At 42.1% G+C, this 17,620-nt stretch overlaps 1 protein-coding gene across 2 annotated transcripts; it reads right to left on the bottom strand.

Annotated features, from left to right (window-relative positions):
- Window positions 1–3,314: 3,314 nt before the first annotated feature.
- On the bottom strand, window positions 3,315–16,279 carry LOC102778293 (serine/threonine-protein kinase tousled-like 1-B). 2 transcript variants are annotated; one of them, XM_006786958.3, is made up of 22 exons: window positions 15,789–16,279; window positions 13,868–13,989; window positions 13,166–13,234; window positions 12,962–13,000; window positions 12,769–12,844; window positions 12,634–12,677; window positions 12,464–12,553; window positions 12,136–12,216; window positions 11,909–12,001; window positions 11,396–11,506; window positions 10,663–10,799; window positions 10,284–10,475; window positions 10,012–10,078; window positions 9,785–9,882; window positions 9,337–9,418; window positions 9,145–9,236; window positions 8,960–9,049; window positions 7,994–8,163; window positions 7,732–7,867; window positions 6,456–6,567; window positions 6,259–6,366; window positions 3,315–5,020 (listed from the first exon to the last, which is right to left on the bottom strand). In XM_006786958.3, exons 1-22 carry the CDS (start codon window positions 15,913–15,915, stop codon window positions 4,871–4,873), a joined length of 2,286 nt encoding a protein of 761 aa, XP_006787021.1. In that variant the 5' UTR covers window positions 15,916–16,279; the 3' UTR covers window positions 3,315–4,870. The 2 variants fall into 2 exon arrangements, with proteins under 2 accessions (XP_006787021.1, XP_006787023.1); XM_006786960.3 differs by lacking the exon at window positions 12,962–13,000.
- Window positions 16,280–17,620: the final 1,341 nt, after the last annotated feature.

Genomic DNA, 17,620 nt, shown 5'->3' with positions numbered 1-17,620 from the left:
TTCAGTTATGGAGACATAAAAACAGAACATTTTTAACAGAGCTCGACCAATTCATCGGCAGACCAACATCATCAGGCTATACCACCTGCTTGCTGATCTATCTGTATCGCTGTTTATAAGCATTTAAAAGTGAAAAGTTAAAAAGAAAGGTGTTGATGTTGCACAGTTTGTTCAGTGCAACTGGTATCAGTGTTAAAACTGTATAAGTTGGGCTCTAGTAAATAATTCCCAATCAAAATGCTTAAAAACAAAACACACACAAAACTTGCTAATTGCATCAAAATGAAGTTTTAAAAACCCTTTCCACCTTTTCTAAACATCTACTTGTTTGGAAAATTTTGGGAAAAATTTTGGAATTTTCCTGTAAATTCTTCAAATAGCACCTCTCCTTCTTAATATACATAAATAAAAATGGATTGCATTTATATAGTGCTTTTCGGGGCCCTCAAAGCGCTGTACAATTCCACTATAGGCAAGCTACAGTTGTAGCCACAGCTGCCCTGGGGCAGACTGACAGAAGCGAGGCTGCCATATCGCGCCATCGGCCCCTGTAGCCATTACCAGTAGGCGGTGGGTGAAGTGTCTTGCCCAAGGACACAACGACCGAGACTGTCCGAGTTTACACATTTTACAGTCTTGTGCAACTTAATTATAAGAATTACATTTAAAACAAGTCATCTTTACTAGAGCAATGCATGTGTCTTATAAGACTTGCAAACACTTGGTATTGGGAAGGGAAATGGAAAATTCTTCTAAATGAAAAAACGTCTGTGAAAAACATAGATACATCAACAAGTTACATTTCTACTGAAATTTTATAAAAACATCTGTTTTCTGTTGTAGCCTGTTGTCATCGTCCCTCCTCTTAAGTTCTTGATGTTGATCTTCAATTCGCCTTTCAGTCTGTGCGTTCTGATCCAGCTCATATAATACCGTCACACCATGAGCCACAAGTGTGAGCAACCTCGATTCATGTGAAGGGAAGAAAAAAACATCTGTACTGTAAAAATATTTTGATTCTGCCACCTGTGGTTTCTGTTGTGCATCACAAGTACAAAATGTGTTGCAGTGAGTAAGAATGTGGTTAGTTTTGCAAAAGAAGCACATGAGCTTAGGGAATTGTAAGTAACCGAGGATAATTATTAAAGGCTTTGCTAAAAGAGAGACTGACTGAATAAATAGGCTCAGGCTATTTCTGTAAGTGAACAAAAACTCCAAACGTGTGAAATAATGGCAAAAAAAAAAGTGAATTGAACTTCCTCCAGGTCCTTAATTAGGGGGAAATGACATCAGTGGTTATAGACGCTGCAGATGTATAATAATGGTACACAAGTCATAATAGTTATACCTAAAATACTTATATTTTTAATATATATAAGCAATCACATACCCTAATTTTATGTGTAGTGATTACTAAAAACCTATTTTTGGCATTTAAAAGCGACTGTAATTAGAAGTGACAGTGATTGTGGAGTGGAAAAGAGATCCTGCACATGCTTGAAACTTACCGAGCTGGAGGTTTATAAAAGGCAACGATACAAAAACAGAGCTAATAAATCTGATGAAGGACAGCAGTTTCTGTCTTTGTGGATACACACACTTTTTAGTTCTGTATGTTCAGTTTTATGCACCTCCCCCACTGATGCTGGACGCCAAGATTAACCTAAGAAATTCTCTAATTAACCTTGTTAAATACAAACTGATGGCCTTCAAAATAAATTGTATGAATAAAATATCCATATTACTACAATCCTTTCTTCCCTTCATACCTTTTAACCACATTCAGGTGAGATTGAAATTGCAGACTGTAACACAAGGCTGCTACAGCATTAAAATACACTCAGGTACACCATGTCACCTGCTTCTTTATCGGTTTTCTGCATTTTACCGGGGGGAGAATCATATTTGATAACTCCAAAATCTTGTATTGTCCTCCAATTGAACTCTAGGGTTGAAATTTTGAAACAAAACTGAATTGTCAGAGGTCAGAGGATAATGGACAGGCTGCTTTGTGCCGATGAGGAAGTCAGATAACCACAGGGATGCAGAAGAGCATCTTTAAGCACACAAAACACAGAGCCCGGAGGCAGATGAGCTACAGCAGCAGAAGACCACACCAGGTGTCACTCCTGTCAGCTAAGAACAGGAAACTAAAACTTCACACGTGGCTTACCAAAACTGCGAAGCAGAAAACTGCAAACACACTGCCCAGTCAGAAGAGCCTTGATTTCTGTTGCAACGTTTGGATGACAGGCTCTCAATTGGGCATAAAAAACATGAACGCATGGGTCCAGCCTGCCTTGTACCAGCAGTTTGGACTGGTACAAGGCAGAGCATGTTTATCCCTTTCATTACCAGCGTATCCATCGTGCCTGTATAACACACGTCGCAAAACTCAATCATCTCAAACTGGTTTCTTGAACATGACAATAAGCTCGCTGTCAGCAGATCTCAATCTGTTTGGGATGTGGTGGAACAGGACGTCGTCATCTTCGATTTCAGCCAATAAATCGGCTGCAGCTGTGATGTCATCATGTTAATATGGACCAAAATCTCTGAGGAATGTTTCCAGCACCTTGTCGAATCCATGCCACAAAGACTCAGGGAAGTTCTTAAGGAAAAACTGTCTCCATTAGTGTAACTAATGAAGTGACTACCAAGTTTTTTATATCTATATATCTATATATGTATAGCTACGCATACATAAATATAAATATCGCAGACTTTCTTTGGCAATTACCACATGGGTGTTATCGCCTTCCTCCAGTCTCCATCTTGTTGCACTTCCACCAAAGTTACATAACCCTCCACAGGAAATATGGGTCGCACAGCAGGAACTAGTACTTGTCAGGCAATCTTTTAACGACGAAGCCTAGCATCAGATTCCAAACATGATATGGCTTTTACTTTACTAATGGATGTATTTCTATTAAAACACGTTTTGCTGTGTGTACCTGATATTTCACACCGTTCTGTTCAGCAGATGAAAACAGAGGGCGGTGTGCTTGTTTCTTTTATTAAACTTGAAACTTGTTATTCCACTTCCTCACTTGCTTTCACTTTCACACAAGCCATGGGAGCTCCTCCCCTGCAGTTTAATGCTCTTGTAATGTTTCTGAATTGATGTTGAGTTTCTCTGTTTGTTTGTTTTTTTACCCATATGACAGCTAACATTTCAACAATCAATTCAGGATAAATGTTTAAATTAAAGCATTATTTTTATCAATCCCCTTATCACTTGCGGCACATAAAATTCTTACCAATCCGGGATCCACGTTGCCTACATTTGAGAGGGCTTAAAAGGCACAAAACCATACAGGTAAGTGTTTTATTTAGACAATGACAACATTTGGATATATCCACTCAAACTCTAGCCGCAGTAAATCTCGCTGCAACCACAGCCAACCTGGAGCGTGCACACTTCTGCTGGCATGAACATTTCTCACTACACAGCGCACTGGGCCTTTGCTCTATAGGTCTGTCGGACTTTTACATCAAAATAATCAAAAAAAGTTTTGTGGGTGGGAAATAGACCAAAAAAAAAAACAAAACAAAAAAAACACAGAGGCTGAATGTTGGTGGCAGAAGAATGTGTCGCATTCCCTTGAACAGCACAGCGGGCGTCTTATTTTATAAGAACAAAACAAAAAAATCCTCTTAACACAGTTCAAGTATGCACATATGCGAGGTGAAAATCATTCACAGACGTGTTACAAACTAAAAGCGACACTTATAGCAGCAAACTGAGAACAGCTTTCAGGAGGAGATACAAATTAAACGGAGCAAAGTGGTAGCAAGGAAAAGCCTCAATATTATTGATCTGCTAATGATTGACGTCTCCTGCACGTGAAATCTACAACCAATTCTGCGTCCTGATGACGGCAACAGCTGTAACAGCTGATCCAGCCCCCCGCCCCCCACCGCCTCTTCTTCAGGAGAGCTGGCGGGCGGGCAGGGGGGACAACATGACGGATTTTTTACCTGAACAAAAAACGATTAAGACAGATTCACAGATCCACTTCCTGTAGACCTCAATTATGTTGTAATGCAACAAAAAGGAGGATAAAAAAAAAAGTGAATGGAAGTGAAATTTGATGAAGCGGGAATAAAGCCCACATTGCAGTGCTAAAAGCCAGCTAGGAGACCAGATGAAGGTAATCTGGATTGGAAACGCAAACTGAATCCAGAAATAAAATGTCATTTTTTCCTTTTTTTTTTTTTAAACATCAAGTCTGATAAAGGTTACGTGGTCACTTCCAAGTCCTCAGATCACTTTTTAAGTTAATCCCTGTGGGGTGCAGATAGGAGGCTACAGGTAAAGTCATTAGGGCGTCTCATTAAAATGAACTGCAGGTCGCCTCAAACACCGGTGCCTCCTCTGCGTGTCCGTTAACCCCCATCTTCTGACCCCTGCTGGTCAGCGCCCTCATTAGCATCGAGACTGTAACTGCAGCGTTAAGTTGACGTGAGTTTTAGCCACCTCATGAGGTGTTTTATGACGTGCGTGTGTCTACATGTAGATGTATATAGAGCTACGAGAAGGGAGCAGGTCATTTAATGTCTTTTAAGGAGTTCATTCCTTAAACAAATCCTCTAGATTCATCGTCGTCGTCGTCATCGTCTGCTTTCCGCTCTTCTCCCCATCTATTCCTTCGCTTTATACTCCGTCTCCTCTCTCACGCAATTGAGTTCAAGGGCCTGATCAGCCTTTACTTCCTCTCATTTTTCCATCTTTTCTCCTGTTCTGTTGCTAATGTATCCGTTTTAGCAACAGCTCAGGTGGAGAAAAAGAAAAAACAAAGATCCACATCTACTAATCGATGAACATTCCTGCCTCAAGACTGGCCAGACGGTCCCATCAGAATGTTAGTCAGTAGGTGGGAAGAGATGAGGCGGAGGGCTGCAGAGAGCCAGAGGAGTTTGAGCGTCTCATGTGAGGGAGGAGGTAGGTGTCCGAGCACAGCTGGTGAACGTCGTACCTATCCTCCTTGCGATAGGCCAGACAGCGGCGGATAAACGCCTGCAGAGCACAAAAGAGCACAAATTAAAATGATAGGAGACGTATGCTACGCTACCTTTTGTTACTGTTTGCCACTAATTTAGATTCTATTTATGGCAAGGCAATATTATCAGCTGCTTCTCCGGTAAGTATCTCACAGGTGAACTGCGGGTGGCTGGGTATTCTTATTCTGCTGTTCCTGACATTTAACATTTCTCCACCAGCTATGGGCTCTCATTTGAATGTCACTCCAGCTTGCAGCAAACTTTCAGGCCAGAACACAGACTACTGTCAGCTACTTCAGCTCTGAAAGGTGTAGTCGGAGTTTAATGTAGGACGAGATCCTCTCTGGAGAAACAGCTGAATGATATCAGGGTAGGAAACAAGACGTAATAAAGGAAGGGGCGTAGCTAGCAGCTAGCTAAAGAAATACTATAATGAATCATGTATGTCTGGCTGTCCCACCCAACTAAAGTCGAGGAATAGGAAACTACTGGTTGCAGCTGACTCAGATGAACGAACATGTGTCAACGTGTCGCTGGACTGCCAAACTAAATCTCTTAACTATTAACACATTAGTGTGCAGCTGTAGCCAAAACTGCAACACAAGTCTCACCCTGCTCACGCTTAAAAACAGAAAAAATCATCTTGAAATGTGAGAAACTAAAACCAGTGAACTTTTCTGATTTCTTTCACACTACAGACAAATAGGTCATTACATTTGTTTTAAAATAATATAAAAGTTTATCTCTTCAAGTACACAAGGTTTGCCTCGATTTAATATCTCTAAATTTCGCCAGATGTGATTATTTACTGATGGACTGTTTCATGTCACTTTGGGTTTTACAGGATTTTGCATTACTGTCAAGCAGCAGATCCATTTGTCAGGTATTGAATTACCTGGGCCCAAAACAGACGTCCCAGCATGGTTATTAAATCTATGGATATTCCTTTTAGTTGGGTGTAAAATATAGAAGATTTTATCCACAGCGCCCACTATCAACTCACCATTAAGATGCTATGCAGTTAAACGTCATTAGGAGATGCCATTAACAGGCTACTTTTCAGTCCCGAGTTTCAGCTTTATTGCATTAATGTTGAAATATTGCATCACTGTGAACATAATGTTCGTGCAATTTGAGATATCGAGCAACAGGAATAAAACTAAGCGCAAGCAGCATCCATTTTATAGCAGCTGTATCAATAAAGGTGACGTAAATGCCCTCGTGTGTCTGTAAACGTGTCTGTGTGTGCGTTACCTTTGCCTCCGTGCTGGCCTGTGGTTTCGCTGGGAACTGGACTTCTGTGGCTTTGAGGATGGTGTTTTCCTGGAGGATGTCCTGCTGTGACTGATTGTGACCAAACGGCTGTAAAAACAAAACACAAGATTCAAATTCAAAATGTTCATGTCACTTCATCTGACATTGGATGTTGTGATGGTGTTACGGTGCGGCACCTTGCGTCCATAGAGGCACTGGAAGAAGATCACTCCCACAGACCAGACATCCACCTTGTTGGAGATCTTAGGTGGTTCCTTCCCCACCACAAAGCACTCTGGAGGAAGGTACCTAAATACAAGATTAAGCAAACAGATTTAATCGGCTATCAGATCAGAAATACATGACATTATCTTTAAAAAACTGAACTGAGCTGCTTCCATACGCGGGCAGGTCGGTAGAGGTGTGATTTCTCCTGGCACAATCTACACACTCAGACATACCACAACTACACACTTGCATACAGAGCACCAGCTGTTCGACAAGAGGTCAAAATTTGGGGCTTTGTGCATTTTTTTTGTGCTGCAAATTTATTTATAAATAAAACTATACGCTCTGACTTACAGAGGACTAAAAGCGCTATAATGAATTTTCAATTTGTCTCATTAATCTCGACCAAACCAGTTTGCTCAGGAAGACAAAACAGTAAAATCAATAAGAAATCACTAGTCAGTTATAACATATAACAGGATAATTATATAACCAGTCACTGAGTGATGAGGGTCAACAGGGGTTTTGAAAATTGTGTGCCTGCAGCAGGCTTTTCTTAGTGGATACGATGCATTCTGATCACTCGGTCAGTTAATAGCTGGCTTTTGCAATGCATTCTGGGGTACCTGATGGTCCACTTCACCACTCCCATCAGTCCATTATTTGAGACATATGCAAGGTAACCAATCAGACGTTGACGAGCTGTAGCGACAGTTTAAACGATTTCATGATGCACTGCAGTACACGAGTCATGAAATAATTACAGTGAAATACTTCAATGTTTTTAGATAATAAACAAATATTTTCAATAATTATTGATATATTTATTTATGATATATTTATTTCCTTACTTTCAATTGAAATTCATTTCTGACACATTTACATAATTATTCACAGATGTATTTATTTATTTCATTTCGGCACTTTTAGCCCTCCACTGTTTCCTTCTATGCGATAGCATGCTGCATGTGACATCTTTGTTATTGTTCTTCTCATGTGGGTAAGTTCAGGACTGTAACCTGTGCAGATCCATACTTGACTCTATACCTACCATATTTAAAAAATGATAGTCACAATTCACTGTACATCTTATTAGTAGCACAGAGACACAATTTATACGCGACATAGGCCCACAGATTTAGTGCGCTGTCTCTTTCAGGTAATCTGCAATCATGGGTTTAACCTGTCTGTCAGTCTGGGAAGGGCATTAGTGTGTGTGTGTGTCTGTGTGGGCATATGTGTTACCAGTAGGTGCCCGCTCCCTGTGATGTGAGATCCATGCCGTCAACACCATAGTTGTCATCGTCCATTATCTTGGACAGGCCAAAGTCTGTGATTTTGATTTCTCCACATGCTGTACCATCCACCAGCAAGATGTTACCTAATTGCCACAAACGCAGGAGATTCAGTAAGTGTCTAAAAATCAGATATCCTGCTTTAACAGTGAAACACTAAAAATCATTAGAGGAACAACAGACTTTGATTTCATGTCAAACAGGAGACTAACCAGGTTTCAGGTCGTAGTGGATGATGGGGGGTTTGATTTCATTGAGGTAGCGCAACGCGCTGACAATTTGCATGACAATGGAGCGTGCCTCTTTCTCTGACATTAGCTTGTTTTGTTTCAGGTAGAAGTCCAGGTCGTTTCCTTCACAGAACTCCAACACCGTGCAGAACCTAACAAAGACACATGCACATGGTTACATACCGAGGAAAACAAACAAAAAACCCAACAAAAAACGATGAACAAACAAGACAAGAACAGTATTTGCAACTTCAGCTTGTCATCAGTTTAGTAATCCTTAAGTAGCTAGATACACTGATTAACCAGTATACCTTTCTCTCAGGAGATGGAAAGCCTAGAGGCTAAGAAGAGACATTTCCTTCCCCCATATGTAGGTCAGAGGTCAGGGTCAGGACTTTGTGCTATTTAATGAGACCGATCTCAGTTTCCAGCCATGTAAGTGAGCTGCTTAGTTATCCAAGGAACACTTTGCGAAGTTGGTACAATATGAGCAAGAGTAACCTCAGAAATATTTAAACTGTCTTTCTGGACAAACATATAATGCCCTCATTTAGGTATGTGAGACTGGCTGCCACTTCCTTTAAGCACCCTCCGAGTCTGGGTGACTACAGCTCATGTGCTGAGTTAACACCCACAGACAGAAGTAAAACCTTCAAAAAATAACATCCATTGTCAGAGCACGTTAACACTGAATCATACATTCCACTGTGATTTTCTAATCTGATACCACCCTGAACTGGAGCCTCGAGGCACAACACCAACAATTCATGCATTATTTGAATATTTACTGGGTTTGGTCTTTGAAAAGCTTCAACACTAACTAGTGTGCACCACGCTGGTTTACAGCCATTAGAAAAAAAGGTTTTTAACACAGTGCTAAGAGAGGCGCATCCTGAGGATATGTGAACCCAGCAGGGCAGCAGCTGGCAGATGTCACAGGTCACTCACGTGTCAGTATCCAGTGAAAAATAGTCATACAGTTTGACTATTCTGGGATGGTCCAGCTGCTTGTGTATCCGGTACTCCCTGCATGCATGCCTAGAAGGAAAAATGTGTCAAAACAGCATGGGTAAATAGGGAAACATGTTGTCTTTGTGGACCTCAATTATGTTGTGTCTGTGGATGAGACCTACTTGTGGTAGTTCTCCTTTTTCTCCTCTCTCCAGTTCTTGTTGAGCTGGTGGATTTTAACAGCAGCATAGCGCTGCTCAAACAGGTCAAAGGCCTGCACGTGAAAGGAAAGCACACTCAGACGTTTTGTCTGTAAACATACATATGCCCAAAGAGAAAACAGGAAAAGCGCGGTCCTTCCACAAAGACAATACCTTATAGACTTCACTGAAGCCGCCCCTGCCCAGCAGGTGCAACAGAAGGTACCTCTCATTCAGGGTGGGATGGTCTTTAAATCTGAGTGAGAAGGATGCTTAGTGAGCAAAAAAAATTAACACAGCATAAAAAAATACTAACCAGTCATGCATTCAGGATGTGTGAAGTTTCTATTATATCATCTGCCTTGTGATACAGCAAGTTTCGGTAACCAATGAAATGAGGAATTAACCTAATGAGTACACAGCTGCTCAACGCAATCAGCAACTTCTTTGTGATTTATATTCATCATGTGACCACTTGATGATTTTATTCCACATTAATTTTGTTTTCATTCATCGGCTCTACTAAATAACCACTGTGGAAAATAATACTAACGCTTATCCACAGTCACGTCTTAACTGTCAGTAAGCAAGATCTTTCAGCGGGGTTGCCGAGTACACTTACGCTGAGCTGTCCTCGTTGTTTATCCTCTTCAGCTCTCTGATATGAAGGTTCCTCACCCTCTCCAACCGCTCCAGCTCTGCTTGGATCTCTGCCTCCTCCTGGACAACCATGAAATTCAAACATTTTACAGTTTAAAAGCGTCAAACAATTGCTTTCAGCAGAATTTTAACAATGTTTTCACAAACAGTTGGTTTATTAGCTGATGCTTTTTTTTTTTAAACACTCACCTTCTTCAGATGTCCAAGGCGGAGCTTAAAGATTTCTTCCTGCTCGTGGTACTCAGCGAGGGTCAGTCTGCCAAAACACAGAGAAATCGAATTTTCCTAATTCCAAATGACACCACTGCTAACCACGGCTTTCAGTAACTTTAAAAAAATAAATATTCAAAAGTAAAAGTTAAAACTACCCATAGAAAGCAATGAAGAGAGGACAACTATTCATTCTTTTATGGTTTAGTATCATTCTCACAGACAGCTTATACTTATTTCATTGTACTCACAGCTGGGGCAATGAGGGTTTCAGGAAGGGGTCAGAATCGTTGCCGTTAACCACCTTCGTTTTGCGCTGCTTGGGCTCAGATGCGGAGGCCACAGAGAGGGAGGGAGCTGCAGGGTTTGGAGGCTTCCTCTTTGCCAGCAGCTTCCTTTGGCGCTCTATGTCCTCTCTCTGCTGGTTGATGCCCTCCTGCTGCCTGTGTAGAAAGAAAGGCACAAGCAAGAAATGGATCATAAGGTAAACACTAAGGCTGGATATAGACAACTCATCGCTGTTTATATTCTTGGCTGTGAAGTGAAGCTTGCACAGAAAATCCAAACACAAACTATAAATAATAGTTGACTGTGTTTGATTTAAAAACAAAACAAAAAACAACACATCACTTGATCAGGTTCTGGAATGCGTATCCGTCAGTCCACTGCTCCGTGTAGGACGCTCCGTGTCTGACGGTGGTGAAGTGGCCGAGACGGAGGCGATCCTGCATGCTCTTCTCGCGACATGACTGCTTCTCCTGAGTGCTCTGTGGGGAAAAACAAAAAACAGAACAAAAACAGGCAGGCACACAGTTAGAACAATGGCTCTGTTGTTGAAGTATCTTAGCTGAGGCTCGATACTGTTTTCAATTCAAGCCAAGGACTCCAGCAAAATATTCCAGTGATGAACCCTGATCAATTACCATGCAGACTAAAAGTGCATTAAGCAACGTTTAAATATTATGAAACAAAACAACTCTGAACTAAGAGAGGTTGTTTAAACACCAAGTCCTTCCACCACTGTGATACTACATTTATCTCAGTGGAATCCGAATGAGAACAAGTGGCTGATGAAGATGTTCAAAAACCTACCAACCGAAACACGCTTTTCTTTCTCTCAGCAGCTGTGCACCACAGCAAAGCTAAAACACCAGAGAACACTGGACTAAGAAATGTATTTTTCTTTAATGTCGTCACCTTTGCGAACAATAAGTTTCAAGTTTACTTAGTAAATTAGCTAATACATGGTAACACACTCTTGCATCATCTCCTCTTTCACACGTTAAAGAGAAACGATCAGCTTTAAATGTAATATGTTTTTGTTTTTTTTTAGCCAAATGTATGTATGTGTATGAAAACACACCTTTTCTATGAGCAGCTTCTTGCTCATGGTGATGCACTTGTTGAGTCTCTCCTTGTATTTCTCCAGGAGTTTTTGCTGTTCATCAATCTGCCGTCGCAGGTCACAGTTAGCCTGTTAAAAAACAAAACAAAGAGGAACACGATGAAAGACTGTTTACGTGTAATATAAACCTAGTGTGATTTTGAAAATCTTGGTCCACTACAATCATGCCTACTTGCCAATCAATCAACTGGACATGGCAACAAAAACCTTGACATATGGTCTAGATTATTTAAAATGCTAGCCAGCCAGACCAACAAGTTTAGTTTGGATCCATCTTCATGTAAACACTCAGTCAACATAAATGTTTTACAAGTCAGAGCCAGGCACTAAAGGCACTTCCTCTCCTTTGAAAGTAACCATGAAGATTAAAGCATATTGGCCGACTGACTGATAGGGAGACTACAGCCCCATGCGATCTGAACAGCCGTCCATCCTTCATCAACTGCTGATCAACACGGAGATCTAACTCACCCTGAGCAGGTCATCTATTCGCCCTTCTTTCTTTTCCAGGTCCAAACTTTTGTTGCTCTCCAGGGCAGCGAGTTTTAGGCCCGTCAGTTCAGTCTAAAAAAGCCAAATAAACAGGCACCAGTAAGAGACGACAACTGCCTGAATAAAAATGTAAAAAGAAGCAGAAGAAGAAGAAGAAGAAGAAGAAGAAGGAAAAAAGCCTCATCATGTCAGTGTGTGATTCTCACCTGGACACATTTGCTTGAGGAAGCTTTGAGATTGTGCTCTCCAAAGCACAGACTAGTAGGTGAGGAGCTATTCTGCCGGATCTACGCACACAAAGGTTTTGTTATATATCTTAAATTTACAGACATTTACTAGTACAAAATGCCAATAATCGATCGAGTAAGTCTGATCCCTGAGCAAGACTTTTAGAGGACACATGCTTATTTGCAGCATCATATTGTTTTCTTAACGTGTACTAGAGGAGCTTTGGAGAATTCACAGTGCTAAATAATCCTTATTTGGCTGACACTCGGCTTTGGTGAAGCCCCAGTTCATCCCTCAAATACTCACGATGGAGCCTGGGGCAGAGTGTGAGTTCTGCGGAGAGCGGCGAACTGATGGGAGACCTCTGACTGGACTGGAACCATTTCCACCCTGGAACTTTGCACAGAGGATAAACTTAAGACTTAAGAAAGAGGTTCGAAATGATAAGAAGAAAGAGCAGTTTTTGTAATACTCACATCAAAATAGTCACTGATCTTGGGCCCACGTGTCGAGGTCTTTCCTGCAAAAACAGAACAAAACAGTTCAAATTCAATGTCAGCCATCAATAACCCCCCCGAATCATGCAGCTTTAACGCAGACATCCACCATACCTTGACTACTCTCTGAATAGGTATCGGCTTTCCTTTTTCTCCCTCTGGACGACTCAGAGTGCTTCTTCTCCGGAGTCTGTAAATAGATATGAAACAAAAAAGAAAAGCATGAATCCCCTGTGTTTTATCTAACAAGGCAGGATCTTGTGGTGGTGTTCAGCAGGAAAGAGCAGCAGGAAGGAAGAGTACATACTGAGTAGGCAGGAGAGCTCCCTCTTTTCAAATCAGAGTTCTAGGAAGAGAAAAGAGGGAGAGGTGGAGGTAGCAGGAGAGGCAGAAAAGAAAGAGTGGGCAGTGCAAGGAAAACACTGACAATATGGCTGTGCTTATGAGCACATATTGCTGTGCATCTCTTTAATAAGTGGTGTAATATGCTCTGACTGTATGTGAGTTTCACCTCTGACTCTTTGTCACTAGATGATCCCAGACTTCCATAGCTGTGATTAGAGGATTCATTAGCCAGACCCTATTCAGAGCAAGAATTCAAACACAGAGAACAAGAGAACAATCAGCACAAGTCAGCTATTCAAGTTCTATAATGATCACTAAACGTAAACAGCAGTAAAACAAACGCTGAAGGCAGGCGACGCGGCTGGCTCATCTGACAGGAATCTAGTCTCTGCAGTTCTAAGGTGTGTCACTTGGATCTCTTCCAAATCATGAACATTTCCAGGAACTATGATGTCCTTTTTAGGAAAACAGGAACTTTTTTGCCTGCTTTTCCACAAGCAGGAACACGTGTTTGGTTTTTACTTCCGGGATTGTGACATAGCGCTTTTTGGCAACTTCTGATCATGGTGGGAGTTAGCCATTGCTGCTTTAACTTCCGTAAAGCATGTTTTCTACAGCTAGCAAGTACCAATTGTCAACTAGATTGGATTGGCAGTTTTTTTCCCCTTTCACACTCAAGCTAATTTCTCATGTAGCTCCTACAGTAGGGAAAAACAAAGGCATTTACAGCTCTGTAATGAGTCAAGAAACAAAGACGCACAAAGGGAAATTTTCTGAAGAAGTTTTTGTGCACTAGCTAACTGTTTTTGAGCGAGACATATGAAAATGGAGGCTTTATTTATTTATCTCTTCTTCTGTGCTGTGTTACCTTAGCACCGCCGCTCGTGCTCCCAGTGCTGCCTCCCGTGTTGCCGCTGACAGCTCCTGTAAACCTGGCCTCCAGCAGCTCCTGTCTCCTGGGGTCCAGGCTGTGCAGCTCCTCCATTGGGCCTGGAAGGACGACAAAAGCACAATACAGTGAGACGCTTATATTATCACCCATAATCGTGCTATAAAGAATTAGAGCAGAACACACTGCTGTGAAAAAAAAAAAGAATAAAAATACCCAAAAGGAATAAAAACGAGCGCAGGAAAATACATAAGCCAACAGTATCAGGGATGGGATGAGGAAAAATAAGAATGAGAATAAAAATAGAAAAAAACATTTCATTCGACTGGGAAGGAGGCAGCCCTTCAAAAGACGTGTTTGCAATATATATGCTGGAAATTACAGCAGCTGAGTGACACTGTAAGTACAAACAGAAAGCATGGAGGTCATTTTACACCTAGAGAAATGGGACGAGAACAGACAGCGCTGGCTTGAGTCTGCCAACACAAAAATTGTCAGCTGGCCCATCTACAGTATTGTTTCTTTAAAAGTTAGCCTGTCACACATCCTCACTGCACTGTCCTCAAGCAGTTTAACATTTCAGGATTTCAGTACTTCTGAACATTTGCAGATGGAGGAAAAATAACAAGTTGCTACATCACTCAAAAAAGAAGCAGACGGCAGCAGTGTGTCTAATTGAAATGCTACACGTGTGCATCAGTTCTCCTCACCCTGTTGAGTATATACACACACACACACACACACACATATACACATATATATATATATATATATATATACACACACATATATATACACATATATAAATATATCTCACACACACGCACAGTCAGACTGGGCCTAGAACAACCAGTTTCCCAAGTGAGAGGAAGGCAGGTCTTCATACTCCCTGCTGTATGCTGCAAGTGTTTGTTTCCTTATTGGACATTTCCTGGCTGTCATCTTTACACAGCTTCTGGCACAGGGGCAAGCCTTAAAAGGCATAATGGACATTATGAAACCTTTGTGCAGTCAAACTGGGAGCACAACAAAATACCAATAGTATGTGGGGTTATTTTAGGACAGGCAACATTTGGGTTAAGTGATCTATAAAGCTAGACCTTCGTGTTGGGAGAATTATTTTGTCTATTTGGACATTATTGTTATGGGTCTTGCGTAAAAAAATATTTTAATAAAAAAAAAATAGTCTTGAGCACGTATCCTATATCGGTATGGTACCTATTACGCATATTTTGATACGCATATTCGGACTAACTTCGTAACACCGTCGCTGTCTCAGTAATTTTCCTCTGCCCTATAACTAATGGTCTTAGCTGGAAGAGTCTAAACGACTGCTGATATTTACCCAGTTTTGTCACATTACATCCAGCAACTCCGAGTCACAAGTAAATAACATCACGTCAACAACAAAGCAAAAGACGTGGAACAACAAATGCGCCCAAACTGGTTAAAAAAGTGCAACCCACGGCCTGTTTGGCAGTTCAAAGTAGCGGGGTCATGCATTACAGCGCATTAATGGATGCATGCATAGCTGCGTTGTTTAATATTCCACTAGAAGCTGTTGACAGGATGTTACAAACTGCTACAAAAACACTGTTTTCGGATCGACGGCGATCGAGTGACAAGAGATCACGAAACATGACAGCGAAACAAAACGAAACAACAAGCTAGCACTGCCTTTGTGCAAACACGATAGCCCGTTGCTACTTAGACTGGCCATCAACTGAACTGACAGCTGACATTTGGCTTCCAATTCACGGCATCACTGAACTTGACATCCATTTTTTTTACTTGAACAAACGCTAGCTCGACACGGCCAAAATAATCCACTTCTCGGGGGGGAAAGAACGCACTTTGGGGAGAATGCGAGCGGGTCGTGCACTTGGGTGAGCTGGTGTACCTTCCTTGCTCTTTGCGGTCGCCGTTATTTGTGGTTGAGAAATCGTTGGGGACGAGGAGAGCTGCGACCAAGATGGCGTCGCCTCCAAACTTCCACCACCACTTCCACTGTTACTTTGGACACTCATGAAGCCACTTTACCGCCGTGAGGAGCCAGCGTACACACTGCCGTTCGCGGAAATCCCGAACTCGCGTTCATGGTTCTTGACACCTGCCGTCGCCAAACGGGCCGGTAAACGTGAGTAACTCCGTGGCTGTCGGAGTCGCTAGACGTCTCGCATTTTGTGCTCCGTGCGGGTCCTGCGGAGGAGCGGCTTCTTTCGAGACTCGTTGAAACCGATCCAACGTAACCTTTGCATGATGACCGCACGCGCGCCTGTCAGCATCCAGTTCGCGAGCGGAGCTTTGATTCTGGTAGGCGAGGCTATCGCGAGGCTCGCGCGCGCCTAGCTGCGCGGTGGGGGGATGGCGTGACACCGAAACAGACACTGATCTGGGATCATTTTACCCTCCTCCAAAGTAGCCCGAGGTTCACCAGAAGGCGCTGCTCAGCGTCGACCTGAGAACAGCTCCTTGTTTTGGTGAAAACAACAAGCACCCAAAAAAAATGGCCGAAAGTTCGTGTCTGCTTAGATAGAAGGAAGGGAAAGATAAACGCGCAGTAGGATTTATGTACACACACATAGTCATACAAACTGACTTTATGTTCGTAGATATGCGCACTACTGTAAGTAGTACGTACAGTGTGCCAGTTTAATTTGGCAGCAGGGAGTGAGCGTGTGGGTCTGTGTGATGACTGAGTAAATGTGTTACAGTAGGCAGGGCTGTGGTCTTGATATACTGTTGTTTCAGTCTTGAACTACAAGTTGCGGGGAGGAGGAGGAGGGAAGGAAGGTATGGGGGGGTGCAGGTGGTGGGAGGATAGTGATGTGGTCTGGGCTATAAGGTCTTTTGTTCCAAAATTGGTGCAGTGCATCAAAATGCCTTTGCTGTGTTGTAAGGCAGCACACACACACAAAACTCTCTAACATTTAACTGTCTGGCCTACATCTCCCTCGCATTCCTGTCTAATACATTTATGTAACCTCGACATGTGCAGCTGGGAGTCAACGACTGTGCGGGGAAGCTTCCTAATCCCTAATATTTTCAGTGTTTTTAATCTTACGGGTTCAGATAAACATTCAAAGTGATAGTAAACACACCGCAAAACGGATTTTGTGTCTGTCAAACCCAGCTTCCCCTTGCAGTCATATTGCATCAGGCAACAGACGGAGCCACAAATGATCATACTGCACCTCATATGCACCTGCCCATGGTAACCTGATTTTTTTTTTTTGTCACATGGTTTCCATGGTAACAGAGCAATCGTCTTGACAGGCAATCAGGACGTTGTATAAGCAGTGTACTACATTACGATACACCATGTATGTACACACACACACACACACACACACACACACACACACACACACACACACAGTCACTCAGCCGTTATGATGTAATTCCAGGTATGAAACTGGAGTTGTGTTATGAGGACAGGGCTGACGGCAAGCTGATATTCAAGAAGCAGCCACGACATTCCAGGAGCATCAAATGCCTGATGGAAAACCGGGAGTGTTGGCTGACATTTTACAAACTGCCTCCGGCTTGCCTATACTGCACACAGCTAAGGCCTGCAACAATAATGGCCTTTCAGAAAATAATAAAAGTTTGACAAAGCAGAGGAAGTGAAGCGGAAAAGAAGTAGCTGCACAGTTGCAGAGGTATGACTTTTTATAACAGCTCTCGCATCCAACAGTCCAACTGTTAAAAATAAAAAAATATAAAACAAAC

This window comes from Neolamprologus brichardi, chromosome 18 (genome assembly GCF_056152115.1).
Source record: "Neolamprologus brichardi isolate AB-2024 chromosome 18, ASM5615211v1, whole genome shotgun sequence".
NCBI lineage: Eukaryota > Metazoa > Chordata > Actinopteri > Cichliformes > Cichlidae > Neolamprologus > Neolamprologus brichardi.
The sequence above is the reverse complement of the archived record's forward strand: the minus strand, read 5'-3'. Positions and strand labels throughout refer to the sequence as shown.

Excerpts from the sequence above, each read along its gene's own strand:
- LOC102778293 (XM_006786958.3), bottom strand. The coding sequence starts at position 15,915 with ATGAGTGTCCAAAGTAACAGTGGAAGTGGTGGTGGAAGTTTGGAGGCG. Across the intron at positions 11,507-11,908 it reads GAATAGATGACCTGCTCAGG|GCTAACTGTGACCTGCGACG; the intron begins GTGAGTTAGATC and ends GTTTTTTAACAG. Across the intron at positions 10,079-10,283 it reads AAACCCTCATTGCCCCAGCT|ACTGACCCTCGCTGAGTACC; the intron begins GTGAGTACAATG and ends GTGTTTTGGCAG.